Source organism: Denticeps clupeoides, chromosome 10, assembly GCF_900700375.1.
Source record: "Denticeps clupeoides chromosome 10, fDenClu1.1, whole genome shotgun sequence".
Taxonomy (NCBI): Eukaryota; Metazoa; Chordata; class Actinopteri; order Clupeiformes; family Denticipitidae; genus Denticeps; species Denticeps clupeoides.
Window position 1 is genome coordinate 15,944,642 of NC_041716.1, and position 16,520 is coordinate 15,961,161.

Consider the following 16,520-nt stretch of genomic DNA (forward strand, 5'->3'; position numbering starts at 1 on the left):
AGATGACTCTTTAGGCTGTGAAAATTTTGCATGTCACCAGATATCCTTGTGTAAACTTGACATTTGGCAACACCCACGTTTATGTAGGTTCTGTACAGGCCAATGACAGAATCAAACAAAGGCGAGTATACCCCGGCTGTGAAAGCAAACACGCTGGAGAGGAGGGGTAAGTAAGTGCCACCATCATTTCTGCTCATTCATTACGCATAATAAAAGTCGCTCTGTGACAGCGATGGGGCGCAATTGTTTGCACTTGCGCTCAGTCTCCGTAACTGAAGTCCAGACCTCATGGAAGTGCAGATTAAAGGTGTTTAGTGCTGAATGGAGTCCACGCAGGGAGAAAGTTGTGTTTGCACTTCAACCAGACCATAAAGTAGCCAAAAGTCATCATAAACCACCCCAAAAATAAATAACCTGGAAACAATGTTCGGGATTAAAGATATGGTGCACTTTACTCGACCGCACAAATCTATCCAGGGCCAGAACGTTTTTGCGGTGAGGTTTTTTTTTTTTTTTTTTTTTTTTTTCGTATTACAAAATGGACACGAACTGTTTAAAATAAGTAAACGTGAAGGCAGGTAACGCAAGGGGTTATGACGTCGTCTGGCAGGAGCCACAGAGGCGACGTCATCTTGCACGAGGATCGTTGGCATTTTTAAACGTCGGAGCCAAAAGCCTACGGTAAATTTGCACTGGCTCTTCAATAAGTGGATGGAAACAATAAGGTCTGTGTTTAGACGGAGTGCAGAAAATAATTGTTCCCTTGTAAGGCGAGACTAGCGTGATGCTAACAAAAGGGCGGAAAAGAACTAGCTGTTATTGTGCTGACAGCAACATATTAAAAACGCTAATAATTTTGTATGCAACATAATGTCAGGTGACAGGTGACGTGAGGCAAAGCGCATTTTGGAGGGAAAAGACGCCATTTTGAAGGTGTGTGGATATTGCTTTGTGCGTGTGCCATTATGATGTTTTTAAGTAAATTCTTCAATGAGAAATGGCAGGATTAGGACAGGAAACGTATTCCTACTCCTGTGTGAGCAGGTGGCGAAACGTACTCTAAACAGAACAATCATAGTCAGGTTTGCATATGCCGTCACCATCGGCCAAGTTAGAAACCTGTTGAATTAAAGAGGCTGAATGCTAATGGCCACGTTTCAGTGGCTTCGCCTCAGCGTCTGCCTGCCGCTTCTCCCGGCCTCCACAGTGCCTCCAAAATAATGCCGCAGGCGACAAACCCACATGGCTGGCAGAGTGGGTTTTGCCTACGACTGGCCAATGGTCAGCTCTGCCTTTAATAGATGGGCTTCTCTTGTGTTGACTTTGTAACGCGCGAAGGGCGCAGAAATGAAATGTGTGTCCCTTCCTTAGGTCTCAGCTCACGGTGTCGCTCCAGCCCTGTCCGCATCATACTGGATGGACGAACTGATAGACCAGTCTCTGTGAAACGTCCGGCTTCCTGATGATGCCCTTCTTGTAGTACTGTCGGATGGAACGGCTCAGCTTGTCATAGTTCATAGCAGGCCGGTTCTTCCTGATGCCCCAGAGTTTGGCGACGTGTGCAGAATCCTCTATTTTGAAGATGCCTGTGAAGGAGGATGAATACAAAAATTATTCCAAATATTAGTGCAACAGCTACAGAACAGCTTGCAGGAGGCCTTGAGGCCTCCGTCTCACCTTTCTCTTTGTTGAGCCAGCGAATGCAGCGTCCGTAACTGTGTGGCTTGAGCAGCAGCTCTCGGAGGAACTGCCACAGGTGAATGGGCTGTCCGGAGCAGCAGGAGTCCGCCTCGGAGCACAGGTCCTCCGCTCCTGAAACAACCAAAAGTCAAAGTCAACTTTATTGTCATCTCACCATATACAAGTACACAGAGAGACGAGATTTCAAAGCTTCGGGGATTCCCAGTGTGCAAAATGGAATAACGCACAACACACAATATGACAAAGAACATTGTGCACCACCCCTTAATAAAGTGCAGCTCAAGACAACTAGATGAACCAGGTGGACATGTAGCAGCAATATGACAATTATAACCAGTTATAACCCATTTAACTAATTGGTTGGTTTCAAGTTGCCACTGAGCAAAGCACCGTCCCCACACACTGCCCCCCGGGCGCCTGTCATGGCTGCCCACTGCTCACTAAGGGTTAAAAGCAGAGGACACATTTCGTTGTGTCAACGTGTCACTTCACTTTCACCTTTCTCTTTCTCTAGGGGCAGTGGTGACCTAGCTGTTAAGGAAGTCAATTCAAAGTCCCGAATCGCAAATGTGCCACTGAGGTACCACTGAGCAAAGCACGCTGCTCCCCGGATGCCCACTGCTCACTAAGGGTGATGGGTTAATACAGAGAACACATTTTGTTGTGCTTCACATCGACAATCACGTCCTTCACCTCAATTTCTGTTCTTCAGTTTGTGGCATATCAATTTTCAACATATCTGCATTTTATTGATTGACTTCAGTAAAGTTAGCAGTGAGTTCTGTATTTGACAGACATTCACAGATCTTTGTGGGGTTTTCTCTTTCTCATTAAACAAAAATCTCCCTTTTCACACAGTCATGTATGTGCTCTTACACACGTGTTGGTTTTTGAATTGATGCAGCTGATAAATTGTAAAAATATGAAACAATAGTGAAAATAATAGTGCAAATTGCACAATGTCGAATACAGAGCTCACTGCTAACTTCACTGAGGTCATAGGTTGTAGATGGGACAGGATTCACTCAAGCTGTGCCCACTGCTTGCAGGGCACACCACTTATTTCTTTATTTATTTTATTTTGTGAATGGTTTATTGGTTCATTTGCCAAACTGACCAGACTTTGTAAGAGTGTCACCAGGAAGAATATTTTTCTACTGTGTCATTCAAAAGCCACCACCCCAAGACGTGTAAGCCTTACCGAGTAAATTGTTTCCACACCGCTCTTTCATCCACGCAGCTACAAAAGAAAAGATGACATTCCAAAATGAGTTGATGCAAACTGGTTAAGAAGTAGTGTTTCATTGCAGGATGCAGGATGACCTTTTTTTGGAGGGGGCTGTTTATTTGGGATTTAAGCAGCTTGTCCCATTATCCCTTGATCCCTCTCAAATCCTTCGGTTATCTTACCTGACTTCCAGATGTCAAGGTGGGCGTACAGCACATCACCGCACTGCAACGATCTTTGCCTGAAGTCATCTTCTGTCATGACGCACATATCCTTCCCGGTGAGCTCGTGGAAATCCTTGCCCACCTGAGGGAGCCGGTACAGGTGTTCCGTCCAGAGCAGCCATTTCTGCACATTCCCAGAGCTCCACTCCATAGGGTCTGCGTAGGGGTGGATAGAGGGGGGTGGGTTACGGTCACGTCACACACCTGTTCTTAACGTGTTAAGACTCCAACGGACAGGCATTCATCAGAGTGGCACTGGACAACAAAAGCCATGCAAATGGCATAATGCAGCATTTGTCTCTGGTCGATAGTCAGCTGAGGGCAAGTGACTTAGTGTGTGAACAAGTGAAAAGTCAACAGAGCCATTTGCACAAGGTGGGGTGGCCAGGAGTTTTCCTCACTCACAGTAGAAGGGTTTACAGTCACAACCCGAGCGTCAAAAAAAAAAAAAGAAAAGACGAGAAATCACCAGACAAACATAGTTCTGGCTATCACCGCAATGCCTAGGTGTTTGCGCAGCTATTAGTATTAAATTGACATAGTATCTGTTGGAACTTTCTGGCAGCTTAGACACACGAGTTTTCGTTTTAGGCCAGTCAACTCTATCTGCGAGATGATACTTCTGTAGATAGTAGGGCATAAGATTTCAAGATAATCATACAATAGGGTCTCTAATGTCACATATCACACCGCCCCCCGAGTTTTGATACTGAATGTGAAATGTTCTTTAAAATGGTCAGCGCCATGTACACTAGTTCTTGGACCAGCCCTTAATTTTTGGAAGAAAACACAAAAAAATTGTTCAGACAAATAGAAATGACTGGTTGATGAAGCGTAATGTAAGATTACCATAACATCTTTATGGTAATCTTTAAAGATTACTTATGAGTTTCGTTCCTTTATCACAGCAGATCCACCGCATCCCACCATTTAAAGTGACACAACGGATATGAAAGTATTCAACAACCAATAGTTTGAGCCTTTGTGGTTAAATAATATATAATGTAAATATACTATTGGAAACCAATCAGCGTCTGGTTTTCTTTTCACTTAACAATTGATAACTGCTGTTAGTGTGTTAGCTACGTGGATGGGTGTGTGGATCCGCAAATAAGTGGTAAGGAGTGTTCATGACATTTTGTCTTTTTGTAGCTGCTTACCTGGACCAATGTTGAGAAGCTTGCAGGCCGTCTCTATGTCTTTCAGCACCTCCCCCACCACCATGGTCTGGACTTGCTCTAGGCAGCGGTCCTCCACCTGCCCCTCCAGTCCTGGTGACAGCCCCAGGCCCTGGCTGTCGATCACGGGACACTGTTCTGGCTCCTTGCAGTGGGCGGCCTCGGCGTTGCAGGGTGGCGCCGCATCGGCCGGCTCTGCCTTCTTCAGTAGCCACGCGGTGTCCTCGGAGAGGAACATGTCAAAACGCGATAGGTAGACCCCCGGTAGGCCTCGGTCTGTGAGGCTGAGCGGCGGCTTGATGTCTTCTGTGCTCCAGGTGTCACTGTGGCCGAATCCGGAGAAGTCCACGTAAGGGGGGTGCAGGGAGCTGGCCACCAGGTCTCGGTCAGGGCTTCCCATAGTCAGAGCTGTTTTAAGAGGAGATTTTTTTTTGTTTACAGACAAGTACAATCTTCTCCTTTGGCCTAGTAATCACATTCGACCTTGTGGTAAATGTGGTAAAGATCATAGCAATGGGCGAAAAATCAACCACAAAAAAACCCAAACTGATGGGATATCACATCTTTGTCTGCCTTGCTGCATCCAACGATCAAATTTTTGTTTTTAATTGCAATGCCTATTTCCCCTCTTCATTTCTGTGGTTTCAGAGCTGTAGATGAATGAGATAAGCCAGACGGAAAACGGTGCTGAGCCCCGAAAAATCCCTTAATTTAACCCATGTTCCCCCAGCAGTGTTCATCACTGGCAGCCATGACTGGTGTGAAAAAGGGAAAGTCACAGAGATATTTTCCCTGAGCTCCTTAATCTTCTCTGAGGAGAAGAATGTTTCATCTCTCAGGATTGCCATGATTGTTTGTCGAATGGGGCGGGACTGTTTGCCCTGCTATTGCGTACAAGTTTCTCTTTCATCTTTTGGGGACTAATGGGTTATTCGTTCTCATGGGAAATGCTTGACTTCATCATAACTTCATATTTATTTTGGTCACCCTCTTGATTTTCAGTACTTTCAGTGCTTATGTTCTGACTTTGCCAGGTTACTGAGTTACAGGTCTACTTGTCAAGTAGATAGTGGGAAACCAACCATACAAGACAAACTGCCTTCCATAAATAAATGTATTTATTTATTTTAATAGTTCATATATGTGTGTGTGTGTGTATGTGTGTGTGTGTGTGTGTGTGTGTTTATTTAACATCATACAATTGTGTAGCATGGTGTTTAATGAACTTTAAATGAACCAAGCTTAAAATGTAATATTATGGTCAGAGATACGTAACACCTTGATATGAAACAGCGATCACACTGATAATATCCCAAAATAATTTGCTGTTCAATCAACACTGCTGTAGCTATGTCAACCGTTAGTCTATTATTGTATCAGTCACTGCTGTGGGCGGGGCTAAAATGTGAGTCACTGCCACACCTGTTTGTTTATTTAACAATTTAATCGTTATTTCATTTAAAGCCTGGTTCCTTTTAGATGGCTTACTAGTCGTGTGTGGTCGTAATCATGTGGGTGTCGTTGCATTTGGTTACGGAGGGTTAGGGTTGGGTATAAGCTTGTTCAGTAAAGGTAGTTGTAATCCTCCACCCTCACACAGAAGTACAAACGTCATTAACTGTGTGTGTGTGTGTGTGTGTGTGTGTGTGTGTGCGTGATGCGGTTTTTGTAACAAGTGCCTATGAGCTCAAGCCATTGTATTTTTCCTTGTTTTGTTAAATCATTAATGCGAAAGAAGGAAATGCTAAAAGGTAAAAGTTCCCTGTACCTGTACTCCTCTAGTCTTTGCAGATTCATGCAGTCCTTAAAAATCTCAGCCACCCAAATCTAAACCTGCAGTCGTATGAAAAACCGGCCCAGTTATTCAAATGATTAGGTATTTCATTTGGTTACCCTTGTTTCCCACGGCAGTGACATGATGTTCAGTGCCGCCTGTTGAAATGCCATCACATCAGGTGTCAGGTCCTTTCACCTGAGCGTTAAGGTCACCGGGCTAAACTTTTATAGGCGGCGAATTTCACTGAGAAATCAACTGGTTTCCACCTTCATTTGCATGGTCTGCAAGCCCAAGCCTGTGTGTCATTCACGAAAAACCGCTGAACCTCTTCACACAAATCAGTGAAATAACTGGAAAGGCATCGTTTACATTTTCACACTGAAAGAATGATAATAGTTTATGATAATAGATTATTAGCCTCAGTGGGCCCAGATTCGTTCTTAGTTTCTTTACCTGGTGACGAATGCAGGCCGAGTCACGTTGTCCAGGGGAAAGAAAGTCTTGGTCACGGGTTTCCTGATGCCAGTTTCTTCTGAGAAAGCCAGGCCGGTTACCTGGTCTCCGTCCGAAGATGTCTCCTGCAAGCGCAGCAGCTCCTTGCAGCGCTGCCCCGGCGAGAAGCGGTCGGGACGTGGATGGAAGCCGGCCGCGCTGAGGCTCGGTGAGAGAGTGAGCTGACTGTCTGTGGTGGCCTGTGAGGCAGGGTGACAGGGAGGCGAGAGAACTCTTAACCAGCCTTATCAGTAAAACAATTCCCAGGCATTTGTGCCCCGGGAGGGTGTGTTGAGCGAGAGTCAGCAAGGGAATAACTGTCAGCCGGGCCTTTCAACTCGTATTTATAGGGAAGCCTTGTTTACTCGGGCAAATGAGTGTGTACCTGCGCGTGTGTATGTTGCAGTGTGTGTGGTGGGGGCGTGTAGGTGGTATCACCGTTTGAGCTAAAAAAAAAATTGTCTTCTTAAAGTACATTAACTTATTCTTTATTCAGGAATTCTATAGTTTTTAATTACACTTAAGTATAGTATCGTATTTTTTATATACATATAAAAATAACCTTTGCCACAATTGTTACACTGTGTAAAAGATGATTTTGTTTCTAATGATAATGAAACGTTTTTGGAGAAATACAAATTAATTTAGTGATCATTAAAAAGCTCCACCCTGTTTTTAATCAGATTTGATCATATTTAAAATCATATATATCATGCTATTTTAATACAATTTTATTCTTTATTTATCTATTTATATATTCGGTTATTTGTAGAAAGTGTGTTATATATATATATATAAAATACAAAAACATTTACAAATTCACAACCCTTCCCTCATTATCCATTCATTTATTTTAATTTTTTGCAGGTCTAGTGGAGCAAGGGGTGTACAGTGTGAATTTATGTTATTACGTCATGTTCTTCTTTTCACTAAATATTAAATGGTTCCCATAGACCTGGACACCACACACATGTAAAATGCAGCCTACTTTTGATGTGAACAGTGTCGGATAAGTGTGGTAGTGGTTTGGCAGAGATCAGTGGTTAAACAGGAATCTAGGAGATTAGTCCCTGTTTAGCCTTCACAGCTTTCGTCCTGGACCATGTAAAGGCAGATTCTCAATGGGCAATGCTTGCATCCTTAGCCCAACTAGTGTGTGTATTAAGACCTACTACACATGCAGTTCAGCTTTTAGTGACCTAGGCTTTTAGTTTCAGATGCAAATAATTTCTTTGCACATTTTCACAGTAGTTTGCAGAAGGCTTACTTTCTATTAAAATATGCATGAAGATTTTCTTGCCCTCCACAGCCCTCAGTTTCATTTCATTCAGACTAATGGTATCTGATAAATATAAACTTCCTTAATGTTTTCTAAGGAGGTACTTTGCATGCAATCATCAGGTAAATTAAATGCATATTAAAATGTTTCCCCCATTTCCTGAGTGCTTTGGGTGCAGGATAGGGAATGTTCCTTGATTTGAATAGAGGAACCCTCTCTATCACATGAGACTGATAGGAGATAGGAAACAAGGTGAGCTGAAAATTGTGATAAAGTTTCCAACCACATAACCTAGAGTGTACCATTTTGAATGTCCTCAGGGAATTCAGAGGAAGTTTATTTTTGATCTTGTCTTGTGTTTATTTATGATCAGATCTTTTTCTTATCTGTTCCAGTGTCACACTCACGTCTGCGACTTTCAGACACTATTTGAAACCAGTTTTTCAATATTATCCACTGTTCTCACATGTTTCCGTTAAAGATTTCCCATGAATGGGAAACACATCAGATACTTCACAAACACACACACATACACACACACTGTATCCAGTCCCAAAAATAGTATGATATCTCTTTATTGGGTGCACAAATATAAATATAAAACAACAAAAACAAATGTTGTGCTATGTATTTCCACTGACACTGACACTCTTGCATCACTGTGGCAAGAGAAGGCTGACTGACCAATATGCCTTTGAAGCAAGATGTCAAGTAAATGAGAGTTACATTCAATGTGCTGTATTGAACCTTCAAAAAAGAAACCAATTGGACCCTTGGCTACAAACTTGGCAGAAGCCCCATCATAAAAAATTTGAATCTTATTGTTCTACCAAATTTGCATCTTGACCTCAGGGCCTCTTGGTCAGACTAGATTTTGTTTTTGGGTCATTTAGGCTTTTCTGATCGACACTGATAGGTACAAAAATAGGGATATACTCTTTATAATTCATTTATGTACATTATTCACATCTGTTTTATTTGAAATAGAAACATTCAATTACCAAGTCTAATATCCTTGCCCCTTTACTACTAGTTTAATGGCTACACTAATTAAGTAATTCTGCTACCTGTTGCAGCAAGCCATACGTAAACCACACGTAAACCCTAAAGCAGCTAATTGTGATGCAAATTAGGCATTGATTGCTGATGTAGGTAAACCCAGATGCAAATACGACCAACAGGGATGCAAAAAAGAGCATATAGCCTTTTAACAATGTTGCATTTTTTTACAGCTTTTAATTACATTAGCAAAGTAGGAGAGATGCATAAAAGGTACACATTCCCAAGATGCTCAGTCGATCCAGATCTCACCGAACAATTTCTAATTGATAAAACATTATCGAGGAAGCACCAGTAATTACAATCACACATATTTAATGGCTTTTTTTCTGTTTGCTTACTGAGTTTACTTACTTTCCTGTGTTCCCTGGGGTGTTCAGCTATTTAACATGTTCATCAAACAGCCCATGATCGTCAGACACACGGTAAACAACAGTAATGCTCTCCCCCATGCAGGAAGTAAACAGTTTGTTGCACAGAAAATATTGTTAGACTTAACAGCATTGTAATGAGTTCTCTTGAAAGTCTCTATCTGTTCTATGTTTTTGAAAATCTATTATGTTGTTATGTCCTGTTCTTCATAAAATTGTAAATTTCACTAAACATTAAATAGTTCCCACACACCGTACACCACACACAGGTAAAAATGCAGCCATCTTTTGATGTGAACAGTGAACAAGTGTGCCATGTAGTGGTTTGGCACAGTTCAGTGGTTAAACAGGAATCTAGTCAGAGTAGTTTTAGATTGACTGAAAAAGAGTACCCGGATTCTGGCACTGAGTCCCTGTTTAGCCTTCACAGCTTTCGTCCTAAACCATCTTAACGCAGATTCTCAATAGGCAATGCCTGCATCCTTAGCCCAACTAGTGTGTGTAAGAACTACTACACATGCAGATCAGCTTTTAGTGACCTAGGCTTTTAGTTTCAGAAGCAAATAATTTCTTTGCACATTTTCACAGCAGTTTGCTGAAGTATGCATGAAGATTTTTTTGCCCTCCACATCCCTCAGTTTCATATCACTCAGACTAATCGTATCAGATAAATAGAAACTTCCTTAATGGTTTCTAAGGAGGTACTTTGCATGCAAACATCTAGGAAAGATCACATAAATTATTGTTAAACTAAACAGCATTGTAATGAGTTCTCTTGAAAGTCTATATCTGTTCTATGTCTGTTCACCTCTCTGTCTGGGCTTGTTCAGGCCAATTGTCTCATATGCAGCATTTGATGACTGGGGAGTCATATGAGGAAATCATCTAACTGCAGCTAATTTACATATCTGATTTTATAATTTTTTTATAAAATATTTTTTAGATTTGTGAAATGAATGTTTATGGATCTTAAATGGTAGTCATCCTCAATAAAAGGAAAATGCATACATGTTTCTTAAATATGTGAGCAAAGCACCGTCCCCACTGTCCACACACTGCTCCCCGGGCGCCTGTCATGGCTGCCCGCTTCTCACCAAGAGTGCTGGTTAAAAGCAGAGGACACGTTTCATAGATGCAGGGTAACACAATGACAATCACTTCACTTTCACTTCACTCTGGATAAGGTGTTTGATAAATGCTGTAAACTGTAGATGTAGAAAAAAAATACACTCATTGTGTCCCTTTGGCTGCGCCTGTTAGGGGTTGCCACACCGGATCAACCGGTCTGCTTGTTCGCACGAAGATTTGGCAAAAGTTTTATGCCAGATGCCCCTCTCCACGCCGGAAAAGGTGCAGTCACGTGCATCCCCAGTGGCTGGGTTACAAAATGAGTACACTGTTTAAGTTAATTTAAGTAATATGTAAAAATACATGTACAAAAGTAGTGTTTGATTTGAAGAGTGGCAACATGTTGCAATTTTCCTTACCTTTGGGTGATGTAAACACGGTACTAGCTTTCATCGCTACACTGACACACAGTTGTATCTATCAGCAATGCCAGATGAGAGGTAGCAGCTGAACAAAGTAGAGAATTGTCTGAAGGACATTAGACAGTGGATGCGCACCAACTTTCTTCTGTTAAACCCTGACAACACACTCGCCTATGAACCATTAGTCACTACCATTGTGTCCCTGAGAAAGACACTTAACCCTGAGTGTCTCCAAGGGGGACTGTCCCTGTAACTACTGATTGTGAGTCGCTCTGGATAAGGGCGTCTGATAAATGCTGTGAGGTGAGGTTGAAGTTTTTTGTCATATGTACAGAGTACAGCGTAGAGAGCACAATGAAATTCTTACTTGAAAACCCCTTCCACGTAGACAGAATATAGAACATGATACATAGAAGACATAGAAGACAAAGTGCAGCAGCAATAAATAAGTCACAGAAGGCTAAGTTGCATAAAGCGATTGTGCATAATTTAAGTGACAGTGCATAATGCTACGTAAGTTACATTCAGTGAAGCGTAGATCGATTTACTGCTCATAGCCACAGTGTTGAATAGCCTTATGGCACCGGGGTAGAAACTGTTCCTGAATCGTGTTGTGCGTGTGTGAATTGTCCTGAGTCTCTTGCCTGATGGCAGGAAAGTAAAAGTGCCAGTGCAGGATGGCTGGGGTCCTTCAGGATGCTCTTCGTTTTCCTGAGACAGCACGTGGTGTAAATGTCGGCACTGAGGGTGACCCCAAGGAGCCTGAAGCTGCTGACCCTCTCCACAGCACCTCCTCCGGTGTAGATAGGGAGATGAGCTGTATCCTGCCTCCTCTCTGTAGGCCGTCTCATCATTGTTGCTGATCAGGCCTGCAACGGTGGTATCATCAGCAAACTTGATGATGGTGTTGGATCTGTGTCTGGACACACAGTCGCGTGTAAACAGGGAGTACAGCATTGGGCTCAGAACACTTCCCTGCGGCGTGCCAGTGTTGAGGATCGTTGTGGGGGAGGTGTTGTTGCCCATCCTCACATCCAACACCCAGTTGCACAGCGTAGCACTGAGTCCCAGCGGCCGCAGCTTCTGGATCAGCTTGGAGGGGATAACTGTGTTGAATGCAGAGCTGAAATCTACAAACGACAGTCTGGCGCAGCAGTTCTTATTGTCCAGGTGAGCCAGGGTGGTGTGGATGGTGTGTGAAATGGCGTCATCAGTGGATGTATTGTGCCAATATGCAAATTGAAGGGGGTCTAGACTGGTCGGAATGGAGCTCAAAATGTGCCCCATTACCAGCCTTTCAAAGCACTTCATGGTGATGGAGGTCAGTGCAACAGGCCGAAAGTCATTAAGGCGTCTGGCTTTGTTCTTCTTGGGAACTGGGACAATGGTGGTGTTTTTTAAGCAGATGGGGACAGTTGAGCTCCACTGTAAATGTAAATATAAATGAACTCTTAGTTATTTACGATCCGCCACACCTCCTGCTCTGGAAGGGCGTCCGTCTCTGTATCACTCCTTCCCAAGGTTTCTTCCTTTCTTTTTTCTCTTTTTTTTTGTGTGGAGTTTTTCCTTGTGCGCAGAAGGGTCAAGTGTGGGGGGTGTCAACTGTAGGACCTGTCAAAGTCCATTGAGACATACTGTATGTGATTTTGGGCTATATAAGAAATAAATGTTGTTGATGATGTAGTTCAGCCGTCTGACGGTCTGGTGAAAGAAACTGGGCGCGGTCTGCATGAACAGTTTTGGGATGGAGTGACTGGTGTCTTTGATGGTTTTCCGCACATTCCTCAGGCAGCGCTTGGAGTAGATGTCCTAGAGGCAGGGAGGTAGGTGGTGCTGTTTCCATACAGTTTCACATGCCCTCATTAGCAAGTGATGGAAAGTTCTGAGGTCTTGTGGCAAACCCTTTCAGTCTGCTGAAGAAAGGAGAGACACTGCAGCTCCTTCTTCACAGTTTTGTCCATGTGACCTGAACACGTGAGGTCCTCTGTGATGTGTGCTTCAAGGCAACGAGAGCTTCACACACTTTCCCATAACAGCACCTCTCACAACAGCTTCCTGAAGTCTTCTGTCAGTTCCTTTTGTGATGTGATGTTATCTCCTGGCACCAGTGTCTCATCTGACGTGCTGTCATAGGTGTAGCGTGAATATAGCATAGGGTTCAGGGAACACTCCTGGGGAGCGCCCAAAAATTCAGGGACAATGATGTCCGACTTGAAGCAGACACGTGCTACTACTGAGATCATTTACTATTCATGCTACTACTGAGATCAGCGGACACGTGCTACTACTGAGATCATTTACTATTCATGCTACTACTGAGATTACTACTGAGATTTTGTATGTTGGTAAGGACATCTTTAAAAAAAAAAAAAACATTCAGTACCATCAGAATCATATTATATCCATTTCTCATTTAGAAATTGGTCTAAAAAAACAATTGTTTATTGACCATTGAATTTTTTCACATTTCCTGGAAGGCTTTTGATTACCATTTCCCATATTTCCATTTAAATATGTATAGTTACACAGTATCTCTTCACTCAATAGGATTATCAATACCCACAAGGACTCACTCCCTCACCTTCTTTCCACAGTATTGTCATGGGTGCTGCAGCCCATCCCGGGTCATCAGGTACAAGGCAGGGTGCACACACCAGACACTCACACACTCACACCTACAGCTATTGTAAGAGTCAACCATTCAAAAGATGTTCAAGGGGACTAAGTATGGATTAAACAACAGACTTCTGTGGCGGCACAGGCAGGAAGGACGCAAGACAGGGATTTAATTTACGAGGCGTGAAACATGACACGGAAACTGGTGACACAGACAATGCACACACATTGATAAAAAAAAACATGCAGGAACATTTATAACTAATAACCGGTGACAATAATTAAGGAAAATCGGGTTCATGAAAGAACACGGAACGTCAGGAAAACCTGGTGACAGGTGAAGTTTGGATCATTACACAGGCAAAAAGCAAAAGCCAAAAAAAAAGCATAGACATGTGTATCAGTACCATACCTTTTATATGGAAGGCAGTCCAACAGGCAGTCCTGTTACATCTCACCTTACATAATAGCCCTGACCTCATCGCACCAAAGTAATCCCGCTAAACATTTAACAGCAACTTTAACATTGGAGTTCGTTTTATTTTTTTAATTCAGTACAAATTAATTTTTGATGTAACCAATGAACCAGATGCCCACAAAGTCGCAGTCCCTGTAACTAGTGATTGTAAGTCACTCTGGATAAGTGTGGTGGCCAAATGCTGTAAATGTGTGATTACATCCAGAACGTATATACATGTAATACAATATATCTGAAGAATTGAGTATTTAATTTTGTTTAACATTAAATGTTTTACTGTTAACAAACCAGTACCAGTACCGTGTTCGCTGGAACCAGCTGTGTATCAGAAGCCGTCATCTGCTGGTCATTTGATCTGAGATCACCTGGCCTGTACTGTTATTGCCCATGCAATGCAGGTCTGTTAAACAGTCCCATTCTCCATGGTTTCCAATCTGAGATTACATCAGATGATCTCACATTTCATGCTGCAGAAGATGACTATCAGACTCTGGTCTATATCAACTCACCTGGCAGACGTTGCTTGAAAAGGTGCAGCTATGCATACGAAAACGCCTTTAGGCAAGACCAAGATTCAACAGGATCTGGTGGCTTTTCACCCCAGGACATCTTCAAAATATATCCTCCTTTTTCTTTCAACAGGCTCATTAGATGGGATGCTCGCTCATAAATGATAAATGCAATGACAAGGACGAGGAAGACTACAAGGCCAAAGGACAGCCTTTGACAGGTGCATGTGAAGGGGACACATTTGAAAAGTACTTAATTCACAATGACAGCTTAGAATCAGAAATATGGTTTTACAAACGTCGCTTCAGACTGATTCATCTGGTTCATCTGGTTTTGGTGAAGTCCATCAGTCTTCACAGTGCTGATTAGTGTCCTCATTTATAAACTGCTATAGAGCTATCTGTAATGTCCTTTAGAAACCGTCTGAAGCCCAAACTCAAAGGGGGCAACACGACAGATCAAGTCACTGGTCATGAACGCTAATTCATGCGATACTTCACCGAGATGCCAAGTTGACTTGTGCTAAATGAATGCTAACTCAAATATTTGCTTTGAGTGTCCCTGCTTGCTGTTTGTTCTGGAGACTGCAGTGCTGGAATAAAGACTCCTCCCTTCCTTAAGGCGTGAGGTTACGTTCAAGCTGTCATGAGAAGATAATTGTTCAGGAAAAAGCCCTGTGCAAACTGAAAATGGCAACAAAAAATTACATTTTGACTGTTTACATTACAAGTGCCGTTTGTCATTATCATTGACAAAAAATCTATATTTTAAAAATAATTAAAAAAAACTTTTACCAGATCTATACACAGTTATGTAGATGTTCAACCTGGAATAATCTTGACTTGGTAAAAAAAACTCATTTCAGTTCTTAATGAACTAATATATGAAATATATCCCTGTGTCCTTTAAATGAGTCTTCAGCAACAGAATACTGGTTGATTCAGTATAAACTGGCCTACATGCACTACCTGAGAAAGAAATAGTCAAATACATTGTGTCTGGTAGACTTGGGCTCTGAATGCAGACACACACACACACACACACACACAAACACACTTATGAATGAATATATTTCGATTTGCAGACACGGGGGTAACATAGATGCAACATCTCTGTTCTAAATGTATCTACTGCCATGTAACAACACTTCACTGAGCTTAACCCTTCCACCTAAACATAAACCTAAACCACAGTAATGCAGCTGCCTGTTTTCTCATGCACTTTAAACTGTCCCTGGCTAAAATAATTCAGCTGGCAGTTTTTCCAAACATGCTTCCCATAATAAAAAGACATTTATGCTCTCAAGAAGGAAATAGTCGGTATTAAAGTTTTAAATGTCTAAGTTAGGAATTTTCTGTGTGAAATGTGAGCGGTGGAGTGGCAGTAAAATTTATTGCTTTGTGTATGTGCCCATGGTACATTTTTTCTCTTCTGTATGCTCCGTATCCGTCTTGCAGAACGTGTAGTATGGCTCATTAAAAGTAATAAAAGAGCCCCCTATCTATCTACCAGGTGGCGGAGTTGCTGAGTGTCTGCCAAAGCCATGAAATAAATCCAGTTCGCGGTCTCACACACGCCTTCTGGAAAACTGTTGTCTAATTTGCTTATGGCCTCTGATGGTGACGGCTTTCTGAGCCACGCGGCTCAGGTCCCCTGCAGGTGGCACTTTCACAGATTTTCTCCTGCGTCAGCCGTCAAGGGGAGGAAATCTTTCAGCCGCGTTAACTAATGCCCTTCTTACACGAACGTTCCCGTTTGCCAACACATCCCCTCCTTTCAGAACGATGGCTGTAGTATTGCTTTGGGGGAATTCAGCGCCTCCACTGGTTGACGTGTCATAAGAACTTTATCCCAAATTTGAATGTCCCATTGTCTTCATGACCTCGCTGTCATTTACAGGTGCATTCATTCATGAGAAATCGCTTAACTGCGTACAGGTGTCAGTCCTTCAAGAACAAGTACTTGAGAGGAAAAAAAACATATTTTACTGGGCATCATTTCTTTTGTATAAATTACACCCCATTTACACTTCTGTGTATTTAAATGTAATATTACCATTAGGTTTGACAATCATTTTTTCATACTTGTTCATGAATAATATACTAATGAATAATAAT

General features: G+C 42.3%; 1 protein-coding gene across 1 annotated transcript; it reads right to left on the reverse strand.

The window, feature by feature from the left end:
- Positions 1 to 503: 503 nt before the first annotated feature.
- spdef (SAM pointed domain containing ets transcription factor) lies at positions 504 to 6,896 on the reverse strand. The gene is made up of 6 exons (XM_028992591.1): positions 6,562 to 6,896; positions 4,314 to 4,739; positions 3,112 to 3,309; positions 2,903 to 2,941; positions 1,678 to 1,812; positions 504 to 1,586 (listed from the first exon to the last, which is right to left on the reverse strand). Exons 2-6 carry the CDS (start codon positions 4,729 to 4,731, stop codon positions 1,408 to 1,410), a joined length of 969 nt encoding a protein of 322 aa, XP_028848424.1. The 5' UTR covers positions 4,732 to 4,739; positions 6,562 to 6,896; the 3' UTR covers positions 504 to 1,407.
- Between the last annotated feature and the right edge of the window lie 9,624 nt (positions 6,897 to 16,520).

What these genes read in the sequence shown, in the direction of transcription:
- spdef (XM_028992591.1), bottom strand. Translation starts at nt 4,731, where the DNA reads ATGGGAAGCCCTGACCGAGACCTGGTGGCCAGCTCCCTGCACCCCCCT. An exon ending in GTGTGGAAACAATTTACTCG is followed by an intron (nt 1,813 to 2,902) that starts GTAAGGCTTACA and finishes TGGTTGTTTCAG; the next exon opens with GAGCGGAGGACCTGTGCTCC. An exon ending in CTGGCTCAACAAAGAGAAAG is followed by an intron (nt 1,587 to 1,677) that starts GTGAGACGGAGG and finishes CCTCCTTCACAG; the next exon opens with GCATCTTCAAAATAGAGGAT.